Below are 13,255 nucleotides of genomic sequence, written 5' to 3' on the forward strand. Positions count from 1 at the left end.
GAAGTGAAGGGGCAGGCAAAAGAAGCAGCCCCGCCTTTCTGCTCTGGTTCTTTCCTCCCTTGGCTTTCCAGGTGTAGGATAGGCAGGGCGGAGAGAGAGGCCGGAAGTGGGTTTTTGTAACCCGGAAGGGGAATCTTTCCCTGGCTGTATTGTTGTTTTGAAGTTGCTGCTGCTACTGCTGCTAAGGGAACCGTCGCTGAAGAATGGTGTGCGAAAAATGTGAGTTAAGGGGCCGCTTCTGTGGGAGGAGAGTAGGAGAACCTAACTGGAGTTCCCTGGAAACTTTGCCCCCACCTTTTTTAAGCTTCGGCCGCGGGTCTCGTTGTAGCCTCTGTCATCCTACCTTGTCCTTGGACCATTCCTGCCCCTCCCCAAAACATATTGCTGTATGTTTTATGTTATAGGTGGTCTCAGGTTTTTCACATCTTTGTCTATTTGCGTTGCTTCCCCCGACCCCGGGTCTCAACCCATACAGCTTCTTGAGCGGCTTCCTTAACCCACAGACACTTAAGTTTGAAATAGATCTTAAGAGCCACTTCTAACTTTGTCAGATTTAAGCAAATAAAAATACCGACACCCCGTTAAATTTGAATTTCAGGTAAACAAGGAATAATTTTTTGTGTAAGTATACCCCATACAGTACTTGTGACTTGGTTCAGTTTGCTGTTCCTTACTACTGTAAGGAGTGCTTTGTCCCGGAGCACGCACTTTTAGGACATTCTTAACGAAAAAAAATTTCTGAAATTTAAAGGTTACTGGGCATCCTATCTGACAACCCGAAATTAGTGTCCCTCCTTAATGGTTTCAGCGCTTTTTTCATGAATGCCTACCAGAAGATCCCTTCCTTCCTGTACATCCAGCGATTTTTTAAAAATTTATTTATTTATTTATTTTTAGAGAAATGGGAAGGGAGGGAGAAAGAGAGGGGGAGAAACGGGTTGCCTGTTTCACGCTCCCAACTGGGGACCTGGCCACACCACTGAGCCACACCAGCCAGGGTGCCATCTGGTGATTCTAATGACAATATAGGAGATATCCTATGGGCTTTTTGACCTCAGAAACTGTCTATGTGTTTTAAAATACCTGTCGTGTGCCCAGGCCTCTTTTTCAGCAAGCTAGATATATCTGGCTCTTTGGTGACAAGGTTCAAGTCCTCTTATCTTGATTATTGTCTAGTTAACATATTCTATTTTGTTTATATACCTTCCAATAGATAAAACTTTGAACACAGACACCCATAAGTTTGAATCACAGATCTTATATTAGGCAAAAGAATGGTCATGGGCAAGTCACTTAAATAAATTCTCAGTGTGCAGGGAATACTTTTGGGTTTCTATATTTGGAGGCTCTCATTTAGAATCACACTCCACAGTAAGACCTCAGCTTATCTTTCCCACTTAATTTTCATGAACCATTATCCTATTTACACTTCTGCCAAACCAAACTAGCTTGCATGTCCATGTGTACTCTGAGCTCTCCATGCCTTTCCTCAGGATGTGTCCTTTTTTCAGTTTGTCTTCATCCCCTTTCCTCCTCATTCTTCACAGTTCCATTGTTGCATACCCTCTCTATTGCCTTTTCCACAGAGCTTTCCTGGATTTTCCTAGCCAGGGTTGTTCCTTTCTCTGTGGAATTCCTCCTAGTATGTTAGCTTTCAATTTATTTTAGCTCTCGATTTTTATTTTCTAGCTTACACTTTGTTTTAAGATTTTATTTTTACACAGAGGGGAAAGGAGAGAGAAAGAAAAAGAGAGAGAGAAACATCAATGTGTGGTTGCCTCCTGTGCGCCCCCCACTGGGGACCTGACCTGCAACCCAGATTGCCCTAGATAGGGAATTGAACTGGCCACAATCTGGATCATAGTCTGGCACTCAATCCACTGAGCCACACCAGCCAGGGCTCTAGCTTACATTTTAGTTGAGTAGTTCTTAACTTTCTTTTTCTTTTTTTGGTTCTCTAAATCCCTTGAAAATCTGATGAAAGCTGTAGACTTTTACCAGAGTCTTTTTAAAAAAAAAGGAATATGCAAAAGGTTTGTGTACAATTTCATGTAGTCCACATGTTTCCTAAGGTCCACCTATAACACCCAAGTTAAAGACTATTGCTAGAGAAATCTGAAAGCTCCTTGTAATTTAGAACTTCATCTAACTGATCAAGTTTCTTTTTCTCTGTATTTTGTACAGTGGTTTATACATGGTATAAATGGTGTATAGATGCTCAGTAAGTATTTATGGAACGAATAGATTTACCAAATTTGTTTACCCAATTTGTTAAAAGTATACAGAGGAAGCCTACTGTACTACAAACTTTGCTGAGAGTCAGTTGTCCATTTCCCACAGTTAATTTCTTAAGTCTCAGTTCACTGGCCCCAACCCCAGCATTAACAGCTCCGACTATAATATGACTGTTGATACCAATGTGAACTTTAGGCACAATATAGGGCATTTGTTAATAGTAAATACTAATTCCCCTTACTTTTACTCTCTTGCTGTAACAGGTGAAAAGAAACTTGGTACTGTTATCACTCCAGATACATGGAAAGATGGTGCAAGGAATACCACAGGTATTTTTCCTTTTAGAACACAGAAGTTGGATCAGACACTTCCTGTGAATAATGTTTTAGTGTTTAGATTATTTGTAAAATGAAATGTTATGTATACAAAATATTTCATCTATTAAATGTTAAATTATACTGGATCCCCCAACAATTTAGTATCTTATTTAGTTCTCTTAGTTACATGTTGGGGTTCCTAATTTGGTAGGCAGGAGATAGTAAAATAATTCAATGATTTTCAAGCAGAGTATATACTAGTAATTGATTTGCTTCAGCTTAATTACCCTTGGTATCTAATCTCCCTCTCCTTGCCTGATTTTTATATTCTTAAATCATTTAAATGTTTTCACCTCCTTAATCATTTTCCTGCAAGGTAATTTATTACAGACTATCCAATATCTTTTTCCTACTCATTAAATACAGTGCAAACATCAAAGGGAAAGAAAAGAAACATTTTCACTATATTCAAGGTCTGTGGCACCAGTGTAGTGGTTTCTAGATTTTACAGTGGATAAATTAAGTGTAGACCCATTTCTAAAGTCCTAACTTTGGATCTGAGAAATAAAATGATTGTTTTGTCTAATTTTTGTTGTTTTTCTAGTAGATAATTGTTTTCTCTTAAGTAATATCCTGAGAACCTGGTTGCTAAATGAGGATTTCTGAAAATTTTGATACAGGCTAGTGTATTTGTAGGAGGTCAAAAAAATGAACTTTTAAAGTAATTGTTTAGTGTGAAATGTGTAGAAATAACTAACAAGTACATGTTCGTTTTAATATAGAAAGTGGTGGAAGAAAGCTGAATGAAAATAAAGCTTTGACCTCAAAAAAAGCAAGGTAGGTACAAGAGCATCTATAGAGCAGTAGTACGTTAAATCACCACTCCTTCTAACATCAAGCACACCGACATGAATTTGATGTGCACCATTCTATTGTGATGATACAGTTAGGTAGTTCCTGGCGAGTAAGAACAAGCTACCTGTTATAACCTGCTGGTTTCACCCTGTTCTTTCTCACTGTATCAACATATGAAGATATTAGTGCTACTTCCTTTTTACAATTTCACGAGAAAATACGACTTTTATTTTTTCTAGTTCTCTTTCTTTTTTTGAAGACCAGAGGGCATTTTTCTATTGCTTTTAGAGAGAAAGGAAGGGAGAGAGAGAAACATCAATGTGAGAGAGAAGCATTATTGGCTGCCTCTGGTATGGATCTGCACCGGGATTGTACATGTCTGGTCCAGGGATCAAACCCGCAACCTAGGCATGTGCCTTGACTGGGAATCGAACCTGAAACCCTTTGGTTATGGGGTGATGCTCCAACCGAGTCACACTGGACAGGGCCAGGGCTTTCTAGTTCTTAATTATCCTTCAAATCAGAGGTAACGGAAAAATAAGAAAATAGAGTAAGTTCTGGAGTCAGATTTTAATTCAAATCTAGACTCTGTCACTGTCTGCCTCGGTGACCTTACACAAGTTAAGCTAGTTTCTTTTCTGAACTTTACTTTTTCATCTGAGAGTGAAGGGGGGGAAAAATACTTCCCCCCTTATAAACAATTACTGACACCATTTCATTATTATAGCCAGTCTTAAAAATCCCATGACCCCTTCCAGCTGCCACCCATTTTCTTGTTTCCCTTCACAGCAGCAGTTTTCCAGACCTACCTAGGTGCTTTCTCAGCGTCCTTCAGTTCCACTCTCGCCATCGGCTGTGTCAGGCAGGCCTTTGTCCACCCACACCCCTGACACTGCTCTTGTTGGGACCACATGTGACCTGTGAAACTGCTGTCTCCCACTTTATTTTTACCTTACTGAACCTTTTAACAACTCTTTATTTTTGGAAGCCTTTATTCTTTCGGCTCTGGGACACCACATTCTTCTTTCCTCCCAACTCACTGGCTGTTCCTTCTCAATCAAGTGCTTCTGGACTCAATCCCAGACTTTTGGTTTTTCTATTTATAAATTTATAATTTCTCCTCAGTTGACTTTGGTCCAATGGCTTTAGGTTCAAACTGTCTGTTAATTACTCCTAAATGTGTGTCTCTAGTCCTGACTTCTGAGCTCCAAACACATTGAACCGTCTACTTGACTTACCCAGTTGGCTGTCTTAACAGGTAACCACTTTTCGTTCAGTCTTCTAATCACAGTCTTCTCATCATTGTTCCGCTGTCCGGTCCAGTTGTGCAAACCTAAACGCTAGCATTCCTCACCGGTTCCCTCCTTTCCCTCTCTTCCCACACTCATCAGCAAGCCCTTGGGTCCTGCTACCAAAGTATAGCCTGAATCCACCTGCTTTTGTCCATGTCATCGCTATTATCATGTTCCAAACCACTGTTATTTCTAACTTGGGTGCCTTAGTAACTTTCTATCTCCCCATTTCCCCTCTCTTTCCGTATAGTTAAGTTTAAAGGGCATGTAACTTCTTTGCTCAAAACCTCCATTGGTTTTCTCTTTACGTTGAGTAAATGCCAAGTACCCTGCTGTGTTGTTACAAGGTCCTCCAAGATCTGGCCCCTCCCACCTCTCTGACTTGTTGTGTAGCAACCCCTGCGCCAGAGAGGGCAGGTCCCTCTGGAGGAGGTGTGTGCTTACTGCTCCCTCTTCTAGAGCTCTGCCCTCAGAGCGGGTCTCAGCTGAAATGTTACCGTCTCAGAGAGGGCCCATACCCAGCATCTGAACTGATGTCTTCCCTCTCTCGCCTCATGTCTGCCATGGTGTCCTGTTTGAATTTCCTCTACCACCTGTCATGACTTGCTGAGAAATGTGTTTGTCTCATTACTTACTGCCCATCTCCTCTCACGAGAACGTTAGCTGGATGAGGGCAGAGTCTTTGTCAGGTTTATCTTTGGTATGTAAAACAGTACAGGTGTGTAGTAGGCACTCAGTATGTATTTGCTGAGTAAACAAATACCTGATTGATGACATAAACCCAAGGATTAGAAATAATAGTAAAAATAAAGCTTTTACTATTTCCAGTGCCTGGCACGTAAGTAGCACAATAGAGTCAATCTTTTAAGTGATGAGAAGTGTCAGAGTACTCAGTATTGTTGACTGACTAACTGATGTCTTTTAAAAACATTCAGTTATTATTGACTGAGTTGTTATTTTTACAGATTGTAGAATTTAGATACTTCTAGTTCCTTTATGCTCCCAAATTTACTCTAATATTGTTAAAAAGTAGTTGTTACTTTTGGATTCTCTAAATATTTCACTTTGGAAAGTGTACTACTGTATTGTATTGAATCTAAGATACCATCATTTATAAGATGCATCATTACTTTAAGAAAAAGCTGTGCCAATTAATACTTGTAAGATGTCAGAGATATTAAAATGTACATCTTAGAATGATGAAATACGGTTTTAAGAAAAAGCAGTCTCCAGCATACAGGCTGAAACAGTTGAGTGTGTTAAGAAAAATAGTGCCTCTCTTCTCTTGTAGGGCGTAAAGTGACAGACATTCTCTGGGGTCTGGAAGAATTAACCTTTGGGAATGAGCTATTGTGCTGTGTACCGAAGAGAAGAAAGTGTTGGTCTTCAGTGTATGACTGTTGTTAGAGAAAGTAATTGCCACTTAAGGGAAAGTATTTCCTCTAAAGTTGCTTTGCACTTCAGGCACTATAAGGTGGCATTTTTATATTGTAGGATCCTTTTTATCCAAGACATCAGTAAAAGTAGGCAGTTTTTAAAAAAAACACATACTTTATTTGTTTTAATTAATTAAAGACATCAGTAAAAGGCAGTCTTTAAAAAATACATACTTGTTTTATTTTAAATTAAAACACATGCTCTACATACATTCACTGGTCATTTGATATTGAGACAAAGCCTTTTGAGTATGAGTTCTTCATCATTTTCCTCATAGAATTCATAACAAGAATATATATTTCCAGTGTCTTTAAAGCAGAGCAAGAACCGACAGTTGTGCCCTGTCTGGTGCAGCTCAGTGGATTGAGTGCCGGCCTGCGAACCAAAGGGTTGCCGGTTTGACTCCCAGTCAGGGCACCTGCCTGGGTTGTGGGCCAGGTGTCCAGTGGGGTCGCACGAGAGGCAACCACACATTGATGTTTCTCTCCCTCTCTTTCTCTTTCTCTTCCCCTTTGTCTAAAAAAAGAATAAATAAAATCTTTTTAAAAAAAAGGGCAGTTGCAAGGTGCCAAATGCTCCCACTTTTGATTTTTCCTCAATTTTTAACAGTTGTTTTACCCACACTTAAATCAGTAGCAGTTCTAATGATTCACACTTAACTAGTCATCCTAAAGCAGTCACATAGTTTTTAATAGACTCTACCACTGTTTTTGTACCCATATTTCATCAGTTTCTATAATATTGTACCAGAGAGACAGATTGACAAATACCCTGGCTCTAAACAGGGTTGGGATTAAGCACACCTGGCTCTTTATAAGCACGCAGCTCGCGTGGAAGGGGCTGAAGTGTGCAGGCACTTTGCAGTGTGCCCGCTGGGAGGGCGCCGTGCCAGTCAACTGTAGAGCGTGACGGGGGAGGGAGAGCGTGGGTTAGTCCTGTTGCTTGCTCGGGTGAGGTTGTCTCAGAGTGTGTCTATGGTATTCACATTGTTCTTTCTTTTAAAAATCTAGATTTGATCCATACGGAAAGAATAAGTTCTCCACTTGCAGAATTTGTAAAAGTTCTGTGCACCAACCAGGTTCTAATTACTGCCAGGGCTGTGCCTACAAAAAGGGTAAATTTAATACCATTTTTCTATTCATATCAACTCTATTTTATTTGGTACTGATTTGGATAATATAGAAAAGGGATAACCTTTATACATTCTATTATAATCAAATTCTATTTTTTTCTAAGGCAAAATAGAACTTGTTCATCGTTAAAAGTACATATTTTCCTTTTCTCTTTTCTGATACTGTAAAATCATGTTTTTACCTTCAGGACTGACTTAAGTCAGCCGAACCACTGGTGCTGGGTGTTCACTGGTGGTGGACGTTCGCGGGTGGTACGGTCTGACGCTCGCATGTGTTCTTTTGTCCTAGGCATCTGCGCGATGTGTGGAAAAAAGGTTTTGGACACGAAAAACTACAAGCAAACGTCTGTCTAGATGTATTGATGAAGTTTCTGGCTTTCTATCTGATTTTGCTTTCTACTTTAAATTTTCAAGGCGTATCATAGATGTTCAAGTTACAGAATAACATGTTTTAACACAATTAAGTTAAAACCAGGGAATTTGATTAGTATTCATTTTTTTGCTCTCAAGAAGTTCTGAGTAGCAGCAGTGTAATTAGTCTGCCTTGCGTGCATCTGATTAAACCAGAATAAGTGGCAAATTTAACAACAAAAAATATTGGCCCAGTTCTCTATGCACTTTTTATTTAACATCATTCACATATTCTTATTGTCCTCTCCCTCTACTTGACTTACAGACATAGTTTGCTCCGAACTTGGCATCCAGACTTACACTCTTCGGTCGCTCATTCCCTTGTTGGTTGCCTAGTTCTTAGAATCAACAGCACCTTAATTAATTGCAGCTTCACAGGGTATTAAGTACCTGAGACCATTATGGCTGAATGGTTCCTTGGCCCAGACCCAAATCAAACACAGAAATTGTATATATGATTTTCAAAAATTTGTTCTTGAACCCATAGTGCTAATAGTACCTTTCACATGAGAATAAGAACACAAGAAAACACCACATACATATCCAAGTGAATATACTGGATTTCAGGAAAACACACGACCTTGAATTCACACTATTATGAAAGCCAAGAGAACAGTGTTTGTTATGATGATATAAAATGGAAATGTATTACCACTCTTTGAGAAAGCTCTTGGAAGCAAAAATGAAGCTTGTAATATTCTCCACCCCCCATCCCCCCACCAAAAAATAAATAGAATGAAGCAAACACTTTGATTCTTAAAATATATGTATATATCTTCAAAGAAAGATTTTTGTTTCACTACCGTCAGAGGTTCAGGACTTCTGCCTTGGAAACCTGCAGCCTACTAAGGGAGACCAAGGAAGTGTTCCCTAACGTCAAGTTCATTATATATAAGTACCATTATCAAATGTGTAGAATAGATGACGTGATATACATAATAATGTTGCATTTGTATTCTAAAATTATGGAAAATAAAGTTTTAACTGATTATAAGTTTTTTAAAATAGTGTTTCTGAGATACATTGTTATTAATATCCAGAAAGATCTCAAGGATAATGTAAAATATAATAAATAATAGCTGTGAAGACAGGAAATATCTTCTCATACTTTAAACAATTTAGGACTATTAGTGAAAATCAACAAAAGGGGACTCATAATAGGACCCAGGTAGAGAGTGGGGCAGATAGTTAAAAGTTGGGTTGGCCGACTTTGGGAAAGGTGTATTTCTCAGGTTTTACCTGGAATCTGGACTCCCATAACTCAGTTTCATACTGAGGCCTTGGGTAGCCTCCTTCCTTAAATGAGCCTGGGGCCAGACTCAGGTTCTCCTATGAAGATTTCCGTTAGTGCTAAGCCTCAGAACAGAATATATGTATTATAAATCTTCCTATTGTTAAAATAATGGTATGACTGCCATACATTGAGTAGAATTCATTAAGATGAGAAGGAAAATCCCAGACATGAACATAAAATATTTTAAAAAAGAAGGCACATAAACAGAAACTATAACATGAAAGAAGATGACAGAATTATGGCCGATCATAGTTTTAAAGTAAATGTAAAGATGATGAAATAAGATAATTTTTAAAATTTCAAACTTTTAAATATAAGAAACAACATAGATATCAGTAGAACACTTCTTCAGTATGCTGATTAGGATATGTAGCCATCAACATGATACAAGAATTACATGTACTGTATGTGCAAAAGTGTGGGTATGCTAGTGGAAAGCATCTGAAAGCTGTTAATACTGTTCCCCCCCCCCCCCACCGTGGACTGGAACTGAGGGCTGGGAAAAAAGACTTAACTCTCTAGCCTCATGCCAACCACCAAATACTGTTTAGCTCTGAGTTTCCTTAGCTGGAGGGGCAGGAGAGTACTAATGATTTTAGTATCCTAGAAATACACATTTACATACACGTATGAGTGTTTGTTTTGAAAATTTTATATAGAAGAAATACATACATTGTTCTGCACTTTGGCTTTTTTTTTTTAATGTTTCTCATATTTGCTTGACTATTTTCTGTCCCTCAGTATATGTTTCTCCCTTGACTAGTCTGAGAGCACCGTGCAGGCATCATACCCGTTACCGCTCAGCATGGTGTGCGCTTCGCAAGGACGAGCATGCCTAGTACAGTTGTCAAAATCAGCAGTTTAACACTGACAACAACACTCCTGTCTACACTCCCTCTTCCAGTTCTTTTTGTTTAGTTTTTTGTTGTTGTTGTTACAGTATCTTACCCAGGGTCATAGGTGACTTTATCATCACTCCTTAGCTTCTCTTTGTGTTTTGTAGTATGGATGTGTTTGAAGAATACAGGACAGTTAAGGCGTGGCACGTCCCTCGCTGTGGGTTTTTCCAGTGTTTCTTTGTGTTTAAGTTCAGGTTATGCAGTGTGGGCTGAAATGCTATGAGAGATGTGTCCCGCAGTGTCGCATCCAGAGTCACAGAGCATCCCTTTGTACCTTCAGGGAATGCTCACTTAGATGTTGCCAGTCAATGTAGTTATTGTCTTTCCTTTGCAATTAGTGCTTAGTTTGTGAAGAAAAATTTTTGAGACCATGTCGATACTCGATTTCTCATTAAACCTGCCCCTCATAGATTAGCACCCTTTGATGATTCTTATCTGAAAAAAATTTTACCATGATGTTTATAAAATTGTGATTTTATTAGTTGTCATTCTGCTCTAAGGAAGCAGTATCCCTTTATCAATATAGAATAAATGTTTTTAAAAAGATTTTGTTTATTTTTTAGAGAGAGGGAAAGGGAGGGAGAAAGAGAGGGAGACATCAATATGTGGTTGCCTCTCATGTGTCCCCAACTGAGGACCTGGCCTGCAACCTGGGCATGTGCTCTGACCAGGAATCAAACCAGCAACCCTTTGGTTTGTAGGCCGGCACTCAGTCCACTGAGCCACACCAGCCAGAGCAGTAAATGCTTTTTTTTGGTAACCATTTGCATGTTAGTTATAGATACAGTGCCTCTTTACCTCAAATACTTGTCTGTTTCCTATGAACAAGGGTATTCCCTAACATAACCATAGCACTAATGTGCTATGGCCTTTGTAGTGAAAAATAAGAACGGGTCAGGATCTAATTCGGGATAACACTATATTTAGCTGCCATGTCTCTAGTCTCCTAGAACAGTTCTTCGGTGTCTTTCAAAACTGTCAAAGTCACAGAACTTGTAGGCTGGTTATTTTACAGAATATCTCTTAATCTTAGTTTTTTTTTTTTTTTTTTTTTTTAATTTGTTCTGCTTAACGGTTGGACTGAGCTGATGCGTCTTTGGCAGGACTGCCCTAGAAGTGGTGTGTCCCTTCTCCGCGCATCGTCCTGGTGTTGGTTGTCCTGTCTCAAGGTGTCGACTTCAGTCGCTTGTTTTAGGTGGTACCTGCTAGATTTCCCCACTATAATGTTTCTTTTTTCTTCTGTTATATTAAGCATTTTGTGGGGAGATACATCGAGACTGAAAATATTCTGTTTCTGAGCAAACTCTCACACCCTAATTTAGCATACAGTGATGTCCCTTGGCCGAGTTAGCTGTTACTCCGAAGGTTGCCAAGTGGTGGTTTTCCAATCGTGTCATTCCTTGTACACTTATTAGTTGGCGTTCTGTTGTAAGGAAAAGCTTTTTCTTTTTATCCCTGATGCTAGTATGAACTCATGGATTCCTATTTTTTTCAGCCTGTTACTCATTTGTTTTGATGTCAAATTGTCCCAGATTTGGCCAGTAGGAGACCTTTCAAGCTGTCTCCTGGCTCTTTTTGCCACATTCTTACCATTTTTGGAGAAATTTCTTATTTTCCCCCACAAGTGTTCCAAGTGTTACTGTTTTCTCTTTTCCTACCCGGCCCTGGAATCAGCCATTTCTACAAAGTTTCTTTTAGTGGAGAATTGTGTTTAGACCCTCAGAACTGGGCCTGCGGGGGTGTCATTGCCTCTAGGCCTCGTCCATAGAAAGAGCAAGGAAACCTCTGTATTAAAAATTACAAGTTTCACTGATACCTCCAGTTCCGGGGCAGCCTCGGTGGTTCTTCTCGCCTTCCCCTTTCCGTACTTGTGCCTTCGTCCACAGGAAGAACCTCCGTTCTCTCCGGCTTTAGTAGCCATCAACATAGCTACTAATTTTTCATATCAGTCGTGTATTCTGTAATTAAAAATAAGTTTACGTTTAAAAAAAATGTAGGTAAGCCCACAGGAGAGTAACACATGTGAATGTCATCCATCAGTCTGTTGTTACAGAAAAAACCTGGAAACTTCCGTGCGTTCTGCTCCCTCCCAGATGAATCCGGCAAACGAACAAATGGTGCTGAATACTTGATTCCGTCAATCTGACATTTCTTGGGCCTCTGCTTTGTGCTCCTCCCTGCTCCAACTGCTGTTCCTGGTTCTAAAACTTACAAGCAAGTAATTGATAGGCCACCTGTCAAATTAATGTAAAATTATGAAGTCGTGTGTGACAATAGTAACAAGGAAAATATATTGAGAAAATAGTGACTAAAGAGAGGCTGATTCAAAATCAACAATTCTAGCAAAACTAAAACAAAACAGTTCCAACAAAACCTAAAACTAGGAACAAGACTAAGGTGGTACTAGGAGAGTGGAGATGAAAGGAGATCTGGAAAGACCTGATAGAAGATTTGACAGGATTTATTGACCAAATGTGGGGGAATGAGAAGGTGTGTCACAGTGGGTCTCATTTAGGTGTGGTAACTACGTTTGTCCACTAGGTGGCAATGGTGTCGTTTCTCGGTTTTTCAATCTTGCTACTCAGACCCCCTACAGCCCAGATTCGGCATCCTGTGACATCTGGCTTTTCCCAAAACTGAAATCACCTTTGAAAAGGAAGAGGTTTCAGACCATTGATGAAATTCTGGAAAATATGACAGGGCAGCTGATGGTGATTGGGAGAACTGTGAGGTCCCAAGGTGTCTATTTTGAAGGGGACTGAGGAATCGCTGTCCTGTATGCAGTGTTTCTTGTGTCTTCTTCAATAGATCTCTCTGATTTTCATATCTCTCTGGTTTTCATAGTACATAGCTGGATACCTTCTGGGCAGATATCGTATGTTGTCCTGCACTTTGCCTTCTTGTTTAATGCTTCTAATATTTGCTTTACCATTTTCTATTGCTTGTGTTTTCTTCCTTGACCCACTGGAGAGTATACTGCCAACATCATACCCTTTACCCTTTAATACCATATCTGTACTTTGTAAGAACAAACATACTACATATAGCTATCAAATTCAGGAAGTTAGCATTGATTACAATACCTTCATGTACAGTCCCTCTTCCGATTTCATTTGTTGTTCAATTTTTTTTTCTGTTACACTGTCTAGTCCAGGATCCTGTGTTACTTCATCATGACCCTTTAATGTGGCACAGTTCCTTAGCCTCTCTCTGTCTTGTGTAGTATGTTGTATTCAAAGAATATGGTATACCTGGCTGGCATAGCTCAGTGGATTGAGCATGGGCTGTGAACCAAAGTGTCGCAGGTTCGATTCCCAGTCAGGGCACATGCCTGGGTTGCTGGCCATGACCTCCAGCAACCGCACATTGATGTTTCTCTCTCT

At 39.6% G+C, this 13,255-nt stretch overlaps 1 protein-coding gene across 1 annotated transcript; it reads left to right on the forward strand.

The window, feature by feature from the left end:
• The first annotated feature begins 80 nt into the window (after nt 1–80).
• Nucleotides 81–10,411, forward strand: CRIPT (CXXC repeat containing interactor of PDZ3 domain). Its single transcript, XM_028516028.2, has 5 exons — nt 81–219; nt 2,499–2,564; nt 3,335–3,389; nt 7,147–7,250; nt 7,558–10,411. The coding sequence occupies exons 1-5, from the start codon at nt 204–206 to the stop codon at nt 7,620–7,622; spliced, it is 306 nt and encodes a 101-aa protein (XP_028371829.1). The 5' UTR covers nt 81–203; the 3' UTR covers nt 7,623–10,411.
• The last annotated feature ends 2,844 nt before the right edge of the window (nt 10,412–13,255 follow it).

Source organism: Phyllostomus discolor, chromosome 6, assembly GCF_004126475.2.
Source record: "Phyllostomus discolor isolate MPI-MPIP mPhyDis1 chromosome 6, mPhyDis1.pri.v3, whole genome shotgun sequence".
Lineage (NCBI taxonomy): Eukaryota > Metazoa > Chordata > Mammalia > Chiroptera > Phyllostomidae > Phyllostomus > Phyllostomus discolor.

Coding starts and splice junctions, on each gene's coding strand:
- CRIPT (XM_028516028.2), top strand. Junction 3,390..7,146: donor TTGACCTCAAAAAAAGCAAG/GTAGGTACAAGA, acceptor TTAAAAATCTAG/ATTTGATCCATACGGAAAGA. Junction 7,251..7,557: donor GGGCTGTGCCTACAAAAAGG/GTAAATTTAATA, acceptor CTTTTGTCCTAG/GCATCTGCGCGATGTGTGGA.